General features: G+C 44.9%; 1 protein-coding gene across 1 annotated transcript; it reads right to left on the reverse strand.

Moving 5' to 3' along the window:
* Positions 1 to 4276: 4276 nt before the first annotated feature.
* On the reverse strand, positions 4277 to 5882 carry LOC131293118 (uncharacterized). Its single transcript, XM_058321195.1, has 3 exons — positions 4939 to 5882; positions 4549 to 4796; positions 4277 to 4293 (listed from the first exon to the last, which is right to left on the reverse strand). Exons 1-3 carry the CDS (start codon positions 5880 to 5882, stop codon positions 4277 to 4279), a joined length of 1209 nt encoding a protein of 402 aa, XP_058177178.1.
* Positions 5883 to 13321: the final 7439 nt, after the last annotated feature.

The following is a 13321-nucleotide window of genomic DNA, read 5'->3' on the forward strand; positions in this document are numbered from 1 at the left end:
CGGGAGTGGGAACCTGTTTTTCTAAGCTTTCTTCCCCGGAGCGCAGGGCAAAACAGGGGCACGCAGGGGGTTTCGAATTCCAACCGTTTCTAATCGCTTCGAAAACCTTTCGCCGATATTTAATTAGGAGAAAACTGGTCAGCGGCTCGGGCCCCGGGGTCAGATGGGCGGCCGTTCGATTATTTTGTTGCTAAAGGTCGGTCGGACACCGAAAACGGAAAAGAAAAAGCCTTTCGCGTGACGACGTGCCCGGTTCGCTGCGTGTTCCTTTAATGGGCGAATTTAACCTGATTGCATCACCGCCCTGGCCTGACCCTTTCGCGGGCATTCGCGCCGCAGATCGCCATGAATGATGGGCACAATTTGGGTGCGAAAAAAGGAAACCGACCACCGACCAGCCCGAAAGGAACCACACACGGTCGAGAAGGTGGCGCAATTTTACGCCAAGTGCTGTGCGAAAAAGGGCCGGCAGTGATTCGGTTTTTCGGGGGAAGAGACGAAAAGAGGACATAGCAAAACACCTCTGGAAAATAAAGAACGATGAAATATTTTGTCTTGCCCATGGGGAGGTTCTTATGGCACGAACAAATCGCTCCGCAACATTGTTGAGGGTTGCAACTTCACTCACCCTCCACCTTTGGAGCGCTCTTTTCATTTCGACCGTTTTTTCGTGAATAAGTTCTCATCACGCGTAACTGGAAACAATAAGTGTGCAGACATGATGCATCTACACATGTGTTTGCGAGGTTTTTGTTTTGCTTCACGAGTCATCTTGAGGCGACTTATTATCGATCGGTTGCAATCATCGAACGTTTGCTAGAGGGCTTTTCCAGTTTATTCGGCGCCGTACAAAGATGAGTTCGGTCGATGCGGTGGAAACCGGGTACCAAAGAAAACACACCCAATATCGCGCAAACATTGTATCGTCCTGGCCGCAAGCGTTGCGATTGTTGTTGTTCCCCGATACCGGAGGAATCTGCCTTTGTCCACCGACTCCGACCCACGAAAACGGGCGCGATCATATCTCAAATTTATTATGCTAATTCATAATGTTTTGGCTTAATCTGTCCATTAGGCTTGCGTGAAAGTGGAATGATTGGGAAGGTAAAGGCAAAACTGCGCTGAAGGAAAATGGTCAATAATGGCGCATTGTACCTTAGCATCTTTTTTATTTCACTGTGTATAATACGCTTTTATCAATCAGTGTGTCTGCGGGCAAACTTATGATCCAACGGTTAATTTTGATTGTTTTCGAAACTGATTGCGTGTGAAGAAAACATTTATTTTGATAAAGCGGAAAGTGGGATTTAGGACACACAGAGCAACGAACTTATCTTTTCTGTAATAAAAGATGGTGTTTACTTCATATCGTAAAGAGTTGTGTATGAATGTGAAAAATGTTTCTTATTTGTTGTTAAAAAGTCATTAAATGGTTAAAAAATATGAACCTGTATTTATGAAATTATGATTTAAAAATAACAGTTTGAAAATAACTATTTCAAACGACTTCATTCGTTAAAACAAAGCTTTTATTTAATTTAAATTGCAACATGAAAGCTCCAATATGCTTAAAGCTTATATTATGGGCTCCATCAAAACAAAAGCTCTGGATTACGAGAGCTTTCTTGAGCTGGTATAAATATAAGCTTTCAAATCTGGCTTCACAGGATCACACACATTTTTAGTACAAACCTTTGATACGACAGAAAAACGGGAGCTATCTTCGATAATTGTTCGAGGCTGAAAAGTTAATCTACAAAGTACAACTTTACACCATAGCTTAGTCCATAAATTATCAAATACAATTAATATCTTAAACTGGTAATGATTTTAGTACAAGATAAAAAAGATTTTAAAATTATATATTGTCTTACGAACTCCTGTCCGTTTAGGCTGACTTTGCTAAACTCATGTTTTATGTCAAACAAGCCGTTCTATTGCTGCTTCCTGGTCGTATTAATAATTCATACATTGTAGCGAAAGGAATGGGCGTTGTTATCTGTGAATGCAATCTCACCCATTCCACGCTGCATACTCAGCAATGCTGCGGCGTGCTTATCAGCGGCATTCTCACCCGCCAACAGGGCTCGTTATCATGTTTATCTCATTAAAAAGATGCTCGTTCTAAGGTGTCTGTGGTCGAAAACAACAGCGGCAATGAAACCTAAACCTTCGCTTCCACACGTCGGCTGCCCCAGAAGGATCGCAGTCTTAAGCCCGTGCGAGAAAGCCTTCAACTTTTGCTTTCCTCTTTGCTTGCAGGCTGCGTGTTGTTCAGGCGTTCACATTATCACGTTGTCGTGCGTGTGTATGTTTTGCGTTTATGTGCGAATATTGTTGATTCTTTCTTGCCTTCTCGCACGCTGAACATGATTGTGGTCCGGCGAAGGGCCCATTTTCTGGTATTTCACGAATCATAAATTTTAATCGCACCGGGCATACTTATGTTAATCAAAATTGAATTTAAAACTGATAACATCGCTCACTTACAACGTATAATTGAATGGAAACCTTTTGCCGTTTCGCCATGGTTTCGAATTGCTTCGATTGGACCGTGCTTTTTTCCCTTTTTTCGTCCTTTTCGGTCCGTGGTTGGCCAAACAACGTTAAGAGTGAGCAAAAACGACGCAATGAATCGTTGAAAAAACGCCTTCGAACAGGTTGGCAAAAGAAAAGGGCAAAAGCACACAGGAAATGGAATCAAAGGAGCTGGGTCCAGGCACGTATAAAACACCCAAGAAAAACATATAAAAAATAAGTACATACAACAGTGGCAAGCTCCAGTCGGAACAACTGCCCGGAACAAACGTAACGATCGAAAGGGTCTCAGAAAACTGTTGGTTAAAAAATCTGGGCGGCAAAGCAAAAATTACCTGCCACAGAACTGTTAATACAACTTAAATTATCATTTTTTATTCCCTCTTTTACTCCCCACCGGTCCGTTCTTACCTTTTGTTGGAGTGTGTTGATGGCCTGTCGAAAGGCGCACCCCACGACGTATGTCGCTCGAACATTTCGTCCGGCTGACGGATGGTGGCATCAGAAGAAAAAAACATTCGAAGATAAAGCAATAACAGAAGAAAAAAGCACAGACGCCCTGCGATGACCCTCCGGTTTGGGGCGAGAGAAATGGGAGGATTTTTTGATGTTGTCAAACATAATGATAACTTGTCAAGCGCACAATGCGCCGTAATCGCAGGTGAATTGATTATTTAGCGAAATCGTTGCGGTGAGCTGATGGGAGTAATGTTTGTCGAGCGTAATACCTCAAATTTGTGGTAATGGGGCGGCATGATTTTTAAACAATTATTCATCAAATTCAACTTAGGCCGACCGTGGAAGAGTGGTAACATTTTAAAGTGAGAAATGAATTTAATTCACATTAGGTTGGCAACGTTGGAATGTGAAAATATATATTCCCAAGACTTGGCACATTCCATCCCCAACGATCGATCATCCGTCTCTCACTGCGATGTCATGCTCGGAACGAACGGTCGTTCGCAAATGCTTCCCAAAACAAACATGCTCGATGGCTTCATGTTTAACCTCTGCCTTTTAAAGTGTAATGCCTGCAAATATTCTCGCCGAAAACGGGCGCGCGAAGGTTTTCGGCACCTTCTGGCATCAGTGATTGATTCATCTTGGGATAAATTTGTCGAAAAGATGCCGCAGGACAGTACGTATCAGCACCTTGCGAAAATACAGCGATGTACACTCCCTTATCCACTCCTCCTGATTGAGCGAACATCAACCGACAGCGACCCATTCGACCCGCTGACATGTGCGATGACCGATGAGCGATGGGGATGAACCGACAAATTTGCCCATGCTCACCCTCAAATCATTGATTGACACATCGGAAGAAAAAACGATGCCATGCTGTCAAGACACATCTTGCCCCTCTTTTTTTTAGTGTGTGGAGTTTATTTGTGGAAAGTTGTAGAAAAATAATTGCTTAAAAACGATAAGAGGAATCAAAGTAGCAAACGTTAAGTTACATTTTAACAATTTGTTCATTTTGAACTAACTACGTTTTTGATCTGCATGTTATATTCATTTTTTTCAGAAAAGGAGCCATAAGCGGTGTCAGAGCACAAACTCATTATTGAATGTTAATTAGACGCTAGAGCTTCGTGAACCTGACCCGAATGGCCTGAGAAAGTGTGAACTCTTCAGCCCATTCCTCCACGATCCGACAATGATAAAGAGGAGTGAAAAAGGTTACCCTCGTTGCCTCCGTGATCCAGATAATTAATTACATTTGCTTTCATGAACCTTACACCGAAACGATCGCTGCAGAAAGAAGTTTACACACAAGTTACACAGTCTTGTGCGGTTGTGTTATCCTAAAGTTGACGTACGCCTTGGAAAGGCCGTCGTCGGTGTCAAGTTCGGTCAAACGGACATCGGAGTAATTTGGTCATTAATTTCAATTTCAAGAACAAAAAACCGGCAGAGATGTAATCCCAAACCCGTTCCGCCCAGGGAAGGAGGACGTTAACTAGGACAGAATGAAACGGACAAAGGAGAATGTGTGCGAGGACTTACCGGCATTAGGGCGGCGTTTTTTGCCGGCACGATTTGGCACGCTGTAGATCGGACCTGGACCACGGTCACCGGGTGGACTTCGCCCTTCGGCAGCCAGGGTCATCGAAGTGCGGGAAAAGCTCGCCGAACCGTGCGCCCGTGACGCCGGCCGCTGCATTGGCGGGGACACACTCTTTGGCTTCCGAGGATCGTCGATTGGAGTTCGGGAACGGGACAGCGGGAATGATGCTGGTGCCGATGCTGAGGGACTATAGGAAGGCAGGGTGGCGCCACAAGACATAGACAGTAGATCATATCGCGGAATGATGAAAGAAGTAAAGAGAAAGGAAACGTAAGTATTCTCAATGTCATAGAGTACTCAGGATTAAGAATGTGTAGTTCCGGACTTACTTCATAGCCTTGGTGTACTTGCAGAAAAAGTCCGGTCGCATCCGGTGTCGCATCAGGAAGAGCTCGCAGGCGCGTAGGATGTCCACGTTCGTCCGTATGCTGCCCCAGTCTGGTTCGGTTCTTTTATCCGCCAGACTAAAAGGTCCGAGGGCTTCGCCATGGAATTCTGGAATGTTGTTGAAGAAGTCCGACGTCTTGTCGTAGTCGTCGCGCTCGCCATGATCCGGAGCCCAGCTTTCTCCATCAGGAACTTTCGGTGGAGATAGAGATCCCTCCCTTCGGTCAGGGTTGATCCGTTTTTTTTGTAGCGATGATGCCTTCCTAGACACATCTTCTGGACCGAATCGATTGTCCTCCTCATCGCAAGAATCGCTGGAGTAACTGAGTCCGCTGCTTCCTACTGAACTTGTCGATCCAAGTCCGATACCTCGATCGGTCTGATCGGAACGGCTTTGCTTCGGCTCAGCGTAGACACAAGTCGGTGGCGCCCTCTGGCTACTCCTCGAACGACTTCTAACGTCCATCGTGTGACTGCCCGCGTCAACGCGACCATTGTGATGGACCCTTCCACCACTCCACAGACTGTCTCCGTCGAAGTCCACCACGTGCTTGCCGCCATTTGTCATCGACATCGGCAGCCGAACATCGAGTACCTCCTGGTGCTTGCCATTTCTTGGACCGTCGGTCGAGCTGCCGACTCCACTGCTCCCACTTCCATCCTCTCCGGAGCCACCGAATTTCATCTCATTATTCGCCAGCACACGGTCCGACGATACCTCCTGCTCAGCCTGAAGCCGCTTCACGTCGAGCCCCCGCAGTTCGAGCAACCGCTGGAAGCCACGGTCCTCTCCATGGTCGTCGTCGTCGAACGCCGTCGATGATCGTACGCGCAGACGCTCCTGGCGTAAGTTCGCCTGCTCGTACGTTTGGTCCGGCAGCAACATGTCACCATGTCAACTCCTCATTTGGTGGAACTGGTTTCGCTCGGACGCTAGGTTTAATGTGTGTATGTGTTGAGGGCACTCTTGGCAAAAACAGTTTGCTGATCGATTGCCGACTCCCTTTCGGAACTCCCGTCCTGCCACGTCCGGATCCTTGCCAGGTCTTTGGTTGAGGATCCCCGAATCCTCAAGGTGAGGATCACAAATATTCCAGAACGCTCACACCAACACAAACTGCACAATGTCGCTACACACCCGAAATGGAACGCAATCAGACGAAAATGTTGCCTCAAATTTTTCGTTATTTGTGTCCTCTCCGCGTATCCGTCTGCATGATTCGCGACTCGTCGAATCCGAAACACCTCGTGCATCGACAAAAATGTCACCACGGGCCTCAGATGAAACGAAGGATGCTGATGCCTTCTTGAGAAATTGTAAATTTCACTTGCAATCGTCGTCGCCACCTGCTCGCAACCATTCGTACTCCGTCCGGAACCGTGGACAATTCAATGTTGACCGCTGGTCGAATTTTCATTCCAACTGTTTTTCCCTGTTTTGAAGGTTTGCTTTTCGGTCTGGATAGCTATCCTCTCCTCCGTTCCCCGTTGCTTGCTCAAAATGTTTTGGCAAACAGGTTTTTCGTGGCTCCAAAATGCGGATGACAACTGGAACGGTTTGCCCGATGTGACGCGGGCTTGCTGGTGTGACAGATAGTCAGTCAACTCTGGAACGAAAGTAGAAGCAACGGGAAAAAGCACGATGTTAGTATGGAATGGATATTATTTAAAATTTATAGTTTGTTTAACTTGAACTAGTTTCCCTAGATAAGCTTCCGGCCGTTGGCAATTTGTCACCACCGTGCGATTTGGAAAGTGTAGGTATTCAAATTGGGCTCGCAGTCGATTTACAGTTCTTTTATCTCCCAACATGATGCTCTAGATAAGTCAACATCTCAAACAAGGCTATGAACTTGCATACATAATTTAGTCGAACAATTCATCAAGTAGGCCTTGTAAAGAGCATTTTCAAGTAATAGTTTAACTATTTTATGCGTGTTTTCCCCAAAGGACTAGCTTCTTTTAAGCAATCGCAAGTTTTTCTTATTTCTATTAATGAGGCAAACACTTCTGCATAAAATATTTATATATGACACTGTTTATAGATTTCCATGAAAGCTGTTTGCTATGTTTTTACTCCAATAGCTCAACGTCTTAATTAGGACCCGTAATGACGTGATATACCTTTCCCAAGAGGATAACACTGTGGGCTCGACAATAATTTATGGCATTACACCGGTTTCTAGAGCCACTGTAGAGCACAGAACGCAGTTGAAATTCAATCCACAGCTCCGAGCTGCCGGAGCTCAAAGCCCTCCGAATGGACCGTAATCCACTGGGAAAATGAAGATATTGTCCGAATGCTCTTCCACCTTTACGGAGGTGGCCCCACAGGTACGTTTGGCGGCAACGAAGAATGAGAAGTGTCATAATTATTCTACATCAATTTTCCAACCGCACACGGATGCGCACCGGTTTTCAACGAGTTCTGGTTCTCGTCCGGCTCGACAAAGCGTGTGTGAAGGTAGGAACAACGATCCGAATCATCATAATCGGATCATTCGCTGACAGCAGATCTCCGGAGCGGCGGACAGAAAGAGATACGTCTTACCGATGCCAGTTATGCTGCACTCCAATGCTAAGTAGACAACATCATCACCATCTTCGTCGTCTTTGTGGACGGTTCTTCGGACGAAGCTCCAAAGAAGGCGAACGTTCCTCGGCCATCGGATCCGAGTGTTTGTGAAAATATTATCCACCTTTCCCGGAACAAAACCAACGATCAGCTCCCGAGAGCTTTCACATTCGTTCCGGTCGATTCCGGTGGAAGACTGAACTTATGCATGCGGAATCATTGTTTACGAATACTTTCTTCCCGATCGTACGCCGCCCTGAGGTTCACCGTCCATGTGATGGAGAGGATAATTTAATTCAATTGTAGAAACTACAAAACAGAACTAGTTTGGCTTAAACGTATTAAACCCACCGAAGCGTGACGTGGTCGCCGGTTGACGAGGCGTCCATCGCTTATCCGTGGTCAACTCCTGGGCAACTTCCAAGCAGAAGTCTCCATATCTTGTTCGCTGGTGAAGGTTTCTTTTTTAGTTTGCCCTTCTAGCAACTAGTTTGTTATTTTACACCATGCTCTTCCCCGCGTTGGGCTTTTGACATCGTGCCGACACGGCGGACTTCAGCAAGCCCGTCTTGAAAGATCGGATAGACGAGAGTATGGTGTAGATTTTATTTATTCGACCGAGGTATTGATGAGCTGGGTCTCCCCAGAACGACAAGGTTTTGCTACCATAAATTTCTGCTTGTCTTCAATTAGTTCTGTTTGATAGGTTCCGTTGTAAACATTCTATCTTAGATAGAAAAGAACATAGACGTTGACGAATGGCCAGTTGCAGTACTCCGAAGGTGTTTTTGATATTCCTTAGTGTTTTGCGATACTAACAAATATCTAGATGAACTATCTTGTAAATTATTATCGTCAGAGCGTCTAGAGTTGCTTCAGCTCTACTTTATATCTCACTTTGAAGAAAATGATACTGAAACTTAAAACCTAACCCTCCATGGAGGATAAATTCCATCCAAGTAGCTTAATTTATGCAACGCCTTCGAATCCTATGTTTGTTTAGGTAGCGCCCGGCGAGAAGACCTGCAACTAGTCGGAATGGGGTATGTTCTTTGCGTTCGTCTTCTGCATAGAAACGTTCCACATCCTAATGTCAGCGTAAATAAACAATCCTCTTGTAGGGCACATGTTGAAGTTGGTGGAATAGGAGCAGCTTCGAGATCGATCGACGTGCGCCAGTGTTCGCTCTAGCGCAAGTAGTCCATAAACAGTCACGCCACTTCACCACTTCTGTCCATGTGCATGGAAGGGCTTCAAATCGGCATAGACAACCGCAAAGCTGACCACGTTCTGCAAGGAAGATACTTGGAACGTTCAGAGGAAAAAGGAACGTCAAGACGCCACCGGTTCACCTTCATCAACAATAGCATCGTGTCGGGAATGAGCCGGCAACATAAACATCGACTGAGTAATGCGTCGAAACCCTCGGACTGAGCTCGGTCTGAAGTATTTACTCAAGCTTTGAAGTATTCGCACGAGGCGGACTTCAACTAGTGGGAGTGCTCCTCGAGGAAATGTGGAAGGAAAATAGGCGAAAGATGTTGATTTGATTTTCATTTTCGATTTATGGCTGACTGGACTGGATGAACCACACACGGCGTCGAACGACCGGATACGAAATGGAACCGATTGCCGCCGGGAAGTGGGTTGTTACAAGGAACACATTTGTGACCGCGGGTTTCGGGTTCTCGGTTCCGGGCTGCTCTTTTACCTGACACAGGCCATTAACCTTGATGGAAAGGTAAAGACGTTCGAGCCCGGCGCCCATTCAAGTTAAGGGAAAATAAAATGTTTGCCATGCGGAAGGAAAACCATGTAGAAACGTTGATTTCTCATTGCATTTTTAAAAGAATAGAAAATAATGGGAAACTGTACATGATATGTACCTTGAGACTTACCTTTTTCTTCTAACATTTCTCTTGGAACAATTATAAAGTATCTCATGACTTGTAAAAGATTATGTTCTCAATCTTTGAACTCCCTTTAGAATTAATTCTTGCTGAAACTAATCTTCGCTATCATTTGCATCTGCTTCGAGCGTTTTAATCTGGCCTTCACAGTCAATCAATCGATGCTCAATCCCCGTCGAAAAACAAGGGATATAAAATCGGCGAACCAACCCTTCAACAACTCTCAGATACTGCCCCATCGGTTGTCGGTGTTTCCTCTCTCGATCCTGTTCGTCGCAAACATCGAATTGTTAGACGGATTAGAATACGGCTTGGTTCGCATGAATAATTGTAACAAAACTGAGGGAACAATTTTCTTGTCACGACTACCATGTTCGCATTTCGTTCGCGAAGATTTAGCGAACCAGCGCTATCTCGCTGTCCAAGCTTTCCCGGACCGTTTCTGTAGTATTTTGTTTGTGTGCATTTTCTCCTCTTTTCAGCCCTTCGATCGCTCCTCGGCTCGAAAGGGTGTCATTTTCTGTTTTTCGAGACCCAACAAAGCCAACACCGAACCATTTCGAACGGTCATCAACAACATGCAAGGATAGCTGCCCAAAGTCGAGAACCATTGGCGTCCATCTATTTCCAATGGTCGCTTTCGTGCCTTGGCTCTTCTCGTAATGATCTGTCTGTGGAATGCATGAAGTGTGTAAGATATGTTCGGTAGGACTTATTTTCCTTTTCGTTGTAGGCTAATGCGCCACCGTGTGCTGCTTGTGAGATTCTTATCGTAGCATCTTTCGGTGCATTTAACAATCTTTTACTATTACATGCCTTTTCAATTGAGAAAAGTTTCATGTTTAGATTGTTTTATTTTAAATGAAGGTGTTGAGTGAATAATTTAATTAGGTTTCCACTAAAACAAATCTTAACATGATCTGATGATTATGTTTAGATACATTTGAAATCTCATTTGCACATCCAGGTATCCTCTAGGGATATTTACTCCCAACCGCTCCGGTGACAAGGGTGCGAACGTAATAGACGCCCAGCCGCAAATGCATGTTAATTCTCTGCAAACAGCATCCAACAGCTGCTCCTGGACAAAGCCCTCGTGTCCACACATATGCAGCAACCCGCTGGGCAAATTAGATCCACTCGATTCATACCTCCCTTGTCCAAGAACGATGTTTTGCATTCGTAGAACCACAAGCTTCATGCTCTTCGCAATGCATTCCCGGGCCTACAGATCACATCAAATCTCGGCCGCTTGGTTCAAACGTTTCCGGGTCAGTCCAGTTCTACGGAGCTCGAGCGTAACCTGTTCATCCACTGACGGAAACTGCACACGGCGATTATATAAGTATACGATGGACTGCCTGCTTTGCATAGAACCAACAACTCCAATCAGTACGGGCGCGTTGAGTGGTTTGATTTTCTTCTAACGATCGACGAGAAAATTACGGTCCTATCAAGAAGACCCGAAGGACAGGTTTTCATTCGCTTAGCAAAGGCGAGTGTTTGCTGATTCTCACCGAGCACTTATTTGATCAACGAAGCGTAATCCAAGTAGGTTCTGGATATCGATTGCGATTTAAAAAAAAACAAATGGAATCGGACAAGCAGGCGTGATTCGAGTTCTACGCAAGCAGATCATAAACTGCAGTAGCTAATAGAATTGGAATCCAGGCCAAAATGCAGGATCAAGTATATAACATGGTTTAGTTCTTTAATAGCTTTTTTCCTCGTCATTGGTCAATAACTATCCGAGCTCTTATCTCAATAGTAATACTTTAACTCATATCCTCGTGCTCGATAAAGCTAACATAAAGCTCCTCACAAGAAACCATACAGTCACGGTCAAAGCATCTTCAGCAAAGTGCAAGAGAAATAAATAAAAACTAGTTCAAGATAATTGCGATAGGACGCGCTTCAATACCATCATCTGCCATTTCCTTTCACGGGCATCCAACATCACGCCAGGTGCAAGTGCATCACACACGTCATCGTCATCATCATTATCAGCATCATAGGCCTGATCTTTGGCGGCCAAACCCATTATGCTGCATGACACTCACACGGACGAAGTACTCGAAGATTGTTCGTACAGGTCATGCCCTCACCCTGATGCAATTCTCTCACGTACTACGGCATAATCGGTCCGACGTGAATCGGCGTCCAGGACTAGGACCAGAACCAACCAGCCGGGTTGACGGTGATCCACTGGAGCTCGAGAGTAATTTAATTAGGAAAACCTGATGCTGTGCCAGATGGAATGCAGCCCCGGCAGAGATGCATCGCAACTCAACGCATAAGAAGCAGAGGGTATGTTCATTTGGAAGCGTTCACCGTGCTTTATCAGCTCGCTTTAGTCTCCTTGCACTCGCCTTTAGTTCAGGCATGGTGGGTTATCTATTCAAGGTATCAAGATTGTACCTTTCTTTACGGCTTGCACAAAACAGTGTTGGAAAGGTAAAGAAATGTTCATCATAGTTCTATTTCGAACTGGCATCACGCTTGTGTCGTTCGTTGAACCGATGGATCGCCATTTGCCGTCTCACAAGAAGTAATCTGTCATCGAAACCATTCCCGGAGCACGAGAACCATCAAGATGTTAATAGAAAAACAAAGCGTTAATAGAATTCAATGCTCGGAGCCATTTCCTTTTAATGTCGTCTAATTTTCACCTCACGTGCTTCATAATACTGCCTGAGCGTCGTGGGCTACCGCACTTTCCACCCATTTTCTTCGGTCTAAAGGAAAACTAAAATAAGAAAAGTTACGACCCTTTGACAGTCCATAAATCATATTCACACTGCCACGGAAGAGACAGATGTATGAGCTTTTTGTATTGCATCATTTTATAAAGTGAGTTCGTTTTTCTTTTCTCAAAATTACGAGAAGTTTTTCCTCTTTTCTCAAAAAACACATTCCACTGAATTGTTGCCCTGAATAACGGATGGTAATGTCGTCTAATTAAACGCACCGAAGCTCGCAGCTGACGTAAACAGAAGTCTGTGAGGGTCTTGCAATGAAATAAAAGGCGGACAAAAGTCACAAGATAAAAAAAAACACTTTAACCCGGTTCTGACGCTTAAAAAAACTCAAAAGCTCCAAGGCTAAAAATAAACCGAAACAATTCATTCGCACTTGTCGAGCAAGTGAGCATTATTATTACATCTTTTTTATTCTACTGGCTTTAGATAGTTTTTCTGTTTTCTTCTTTTGGCACTTCCAGCTCCATTCCGCTAACATTATTATCATCTTCATCATCTGGTCTCCGGGAAAAAACAAAGCTATCAGACGGGCAAAGAAATCACGCGTTGAATTGCGTAATTAGGTGATCGGCTCGGCTCTGACTCTGACCACTCAAGCAGTGCACCCACAGTGGTCAATTAGCTAGATGACAGACACCGACGGCCTAGAGAGCAAGGCTAAGGGTGGAAAAACTTGATACTATGGTGCGTCCAAGAAGGGAGGGCAAGTAGAGAAGATTGAATATTGGAAGGGGAGGGGATTTCCGGGAGTAAGAAAAGCTTCCGGCTGGACAACACTTTTACGTCAATGCCGTTTCGCCCTGAATTCTTACCTTTGCAGCTTCTTGGGTATGTTCTTTCCGGAGACAAAAAGTCATAAAGCTTGACTGATTGGTGCCATAAAAATCGACTGTAAATCTGTCTACTGGACCCGATCATCTGCTTGGAAATCGGGAAGACATTAAACCTACCCAGTCCGGAAATGGAGACCGTTCCACATTTTCCTACGGCGAGACACTTTACGGATGCAACTGCAAGCGTTCTGTTTTGTTTCTTTGATGGTTGTTTGTTCTTCTTTTTCACATTTGTCAGAAGCTAAACC

Source organism: Anopheles ziemanni, chromosome 2 (genome assembly GCF_943734765.1).
Source record: "Anopheles ziemanni chromosome 2, idAnoZiCoDA_A2_x.2, whole genome shotgun sequence".
In the NCBI taxonomy this organism is placed as follows: Eukaryota; Metazoa; Arthropoda; class Insecta; order Diptera; family Culicidae; genus Anopheles; species Anopheles ziemanni.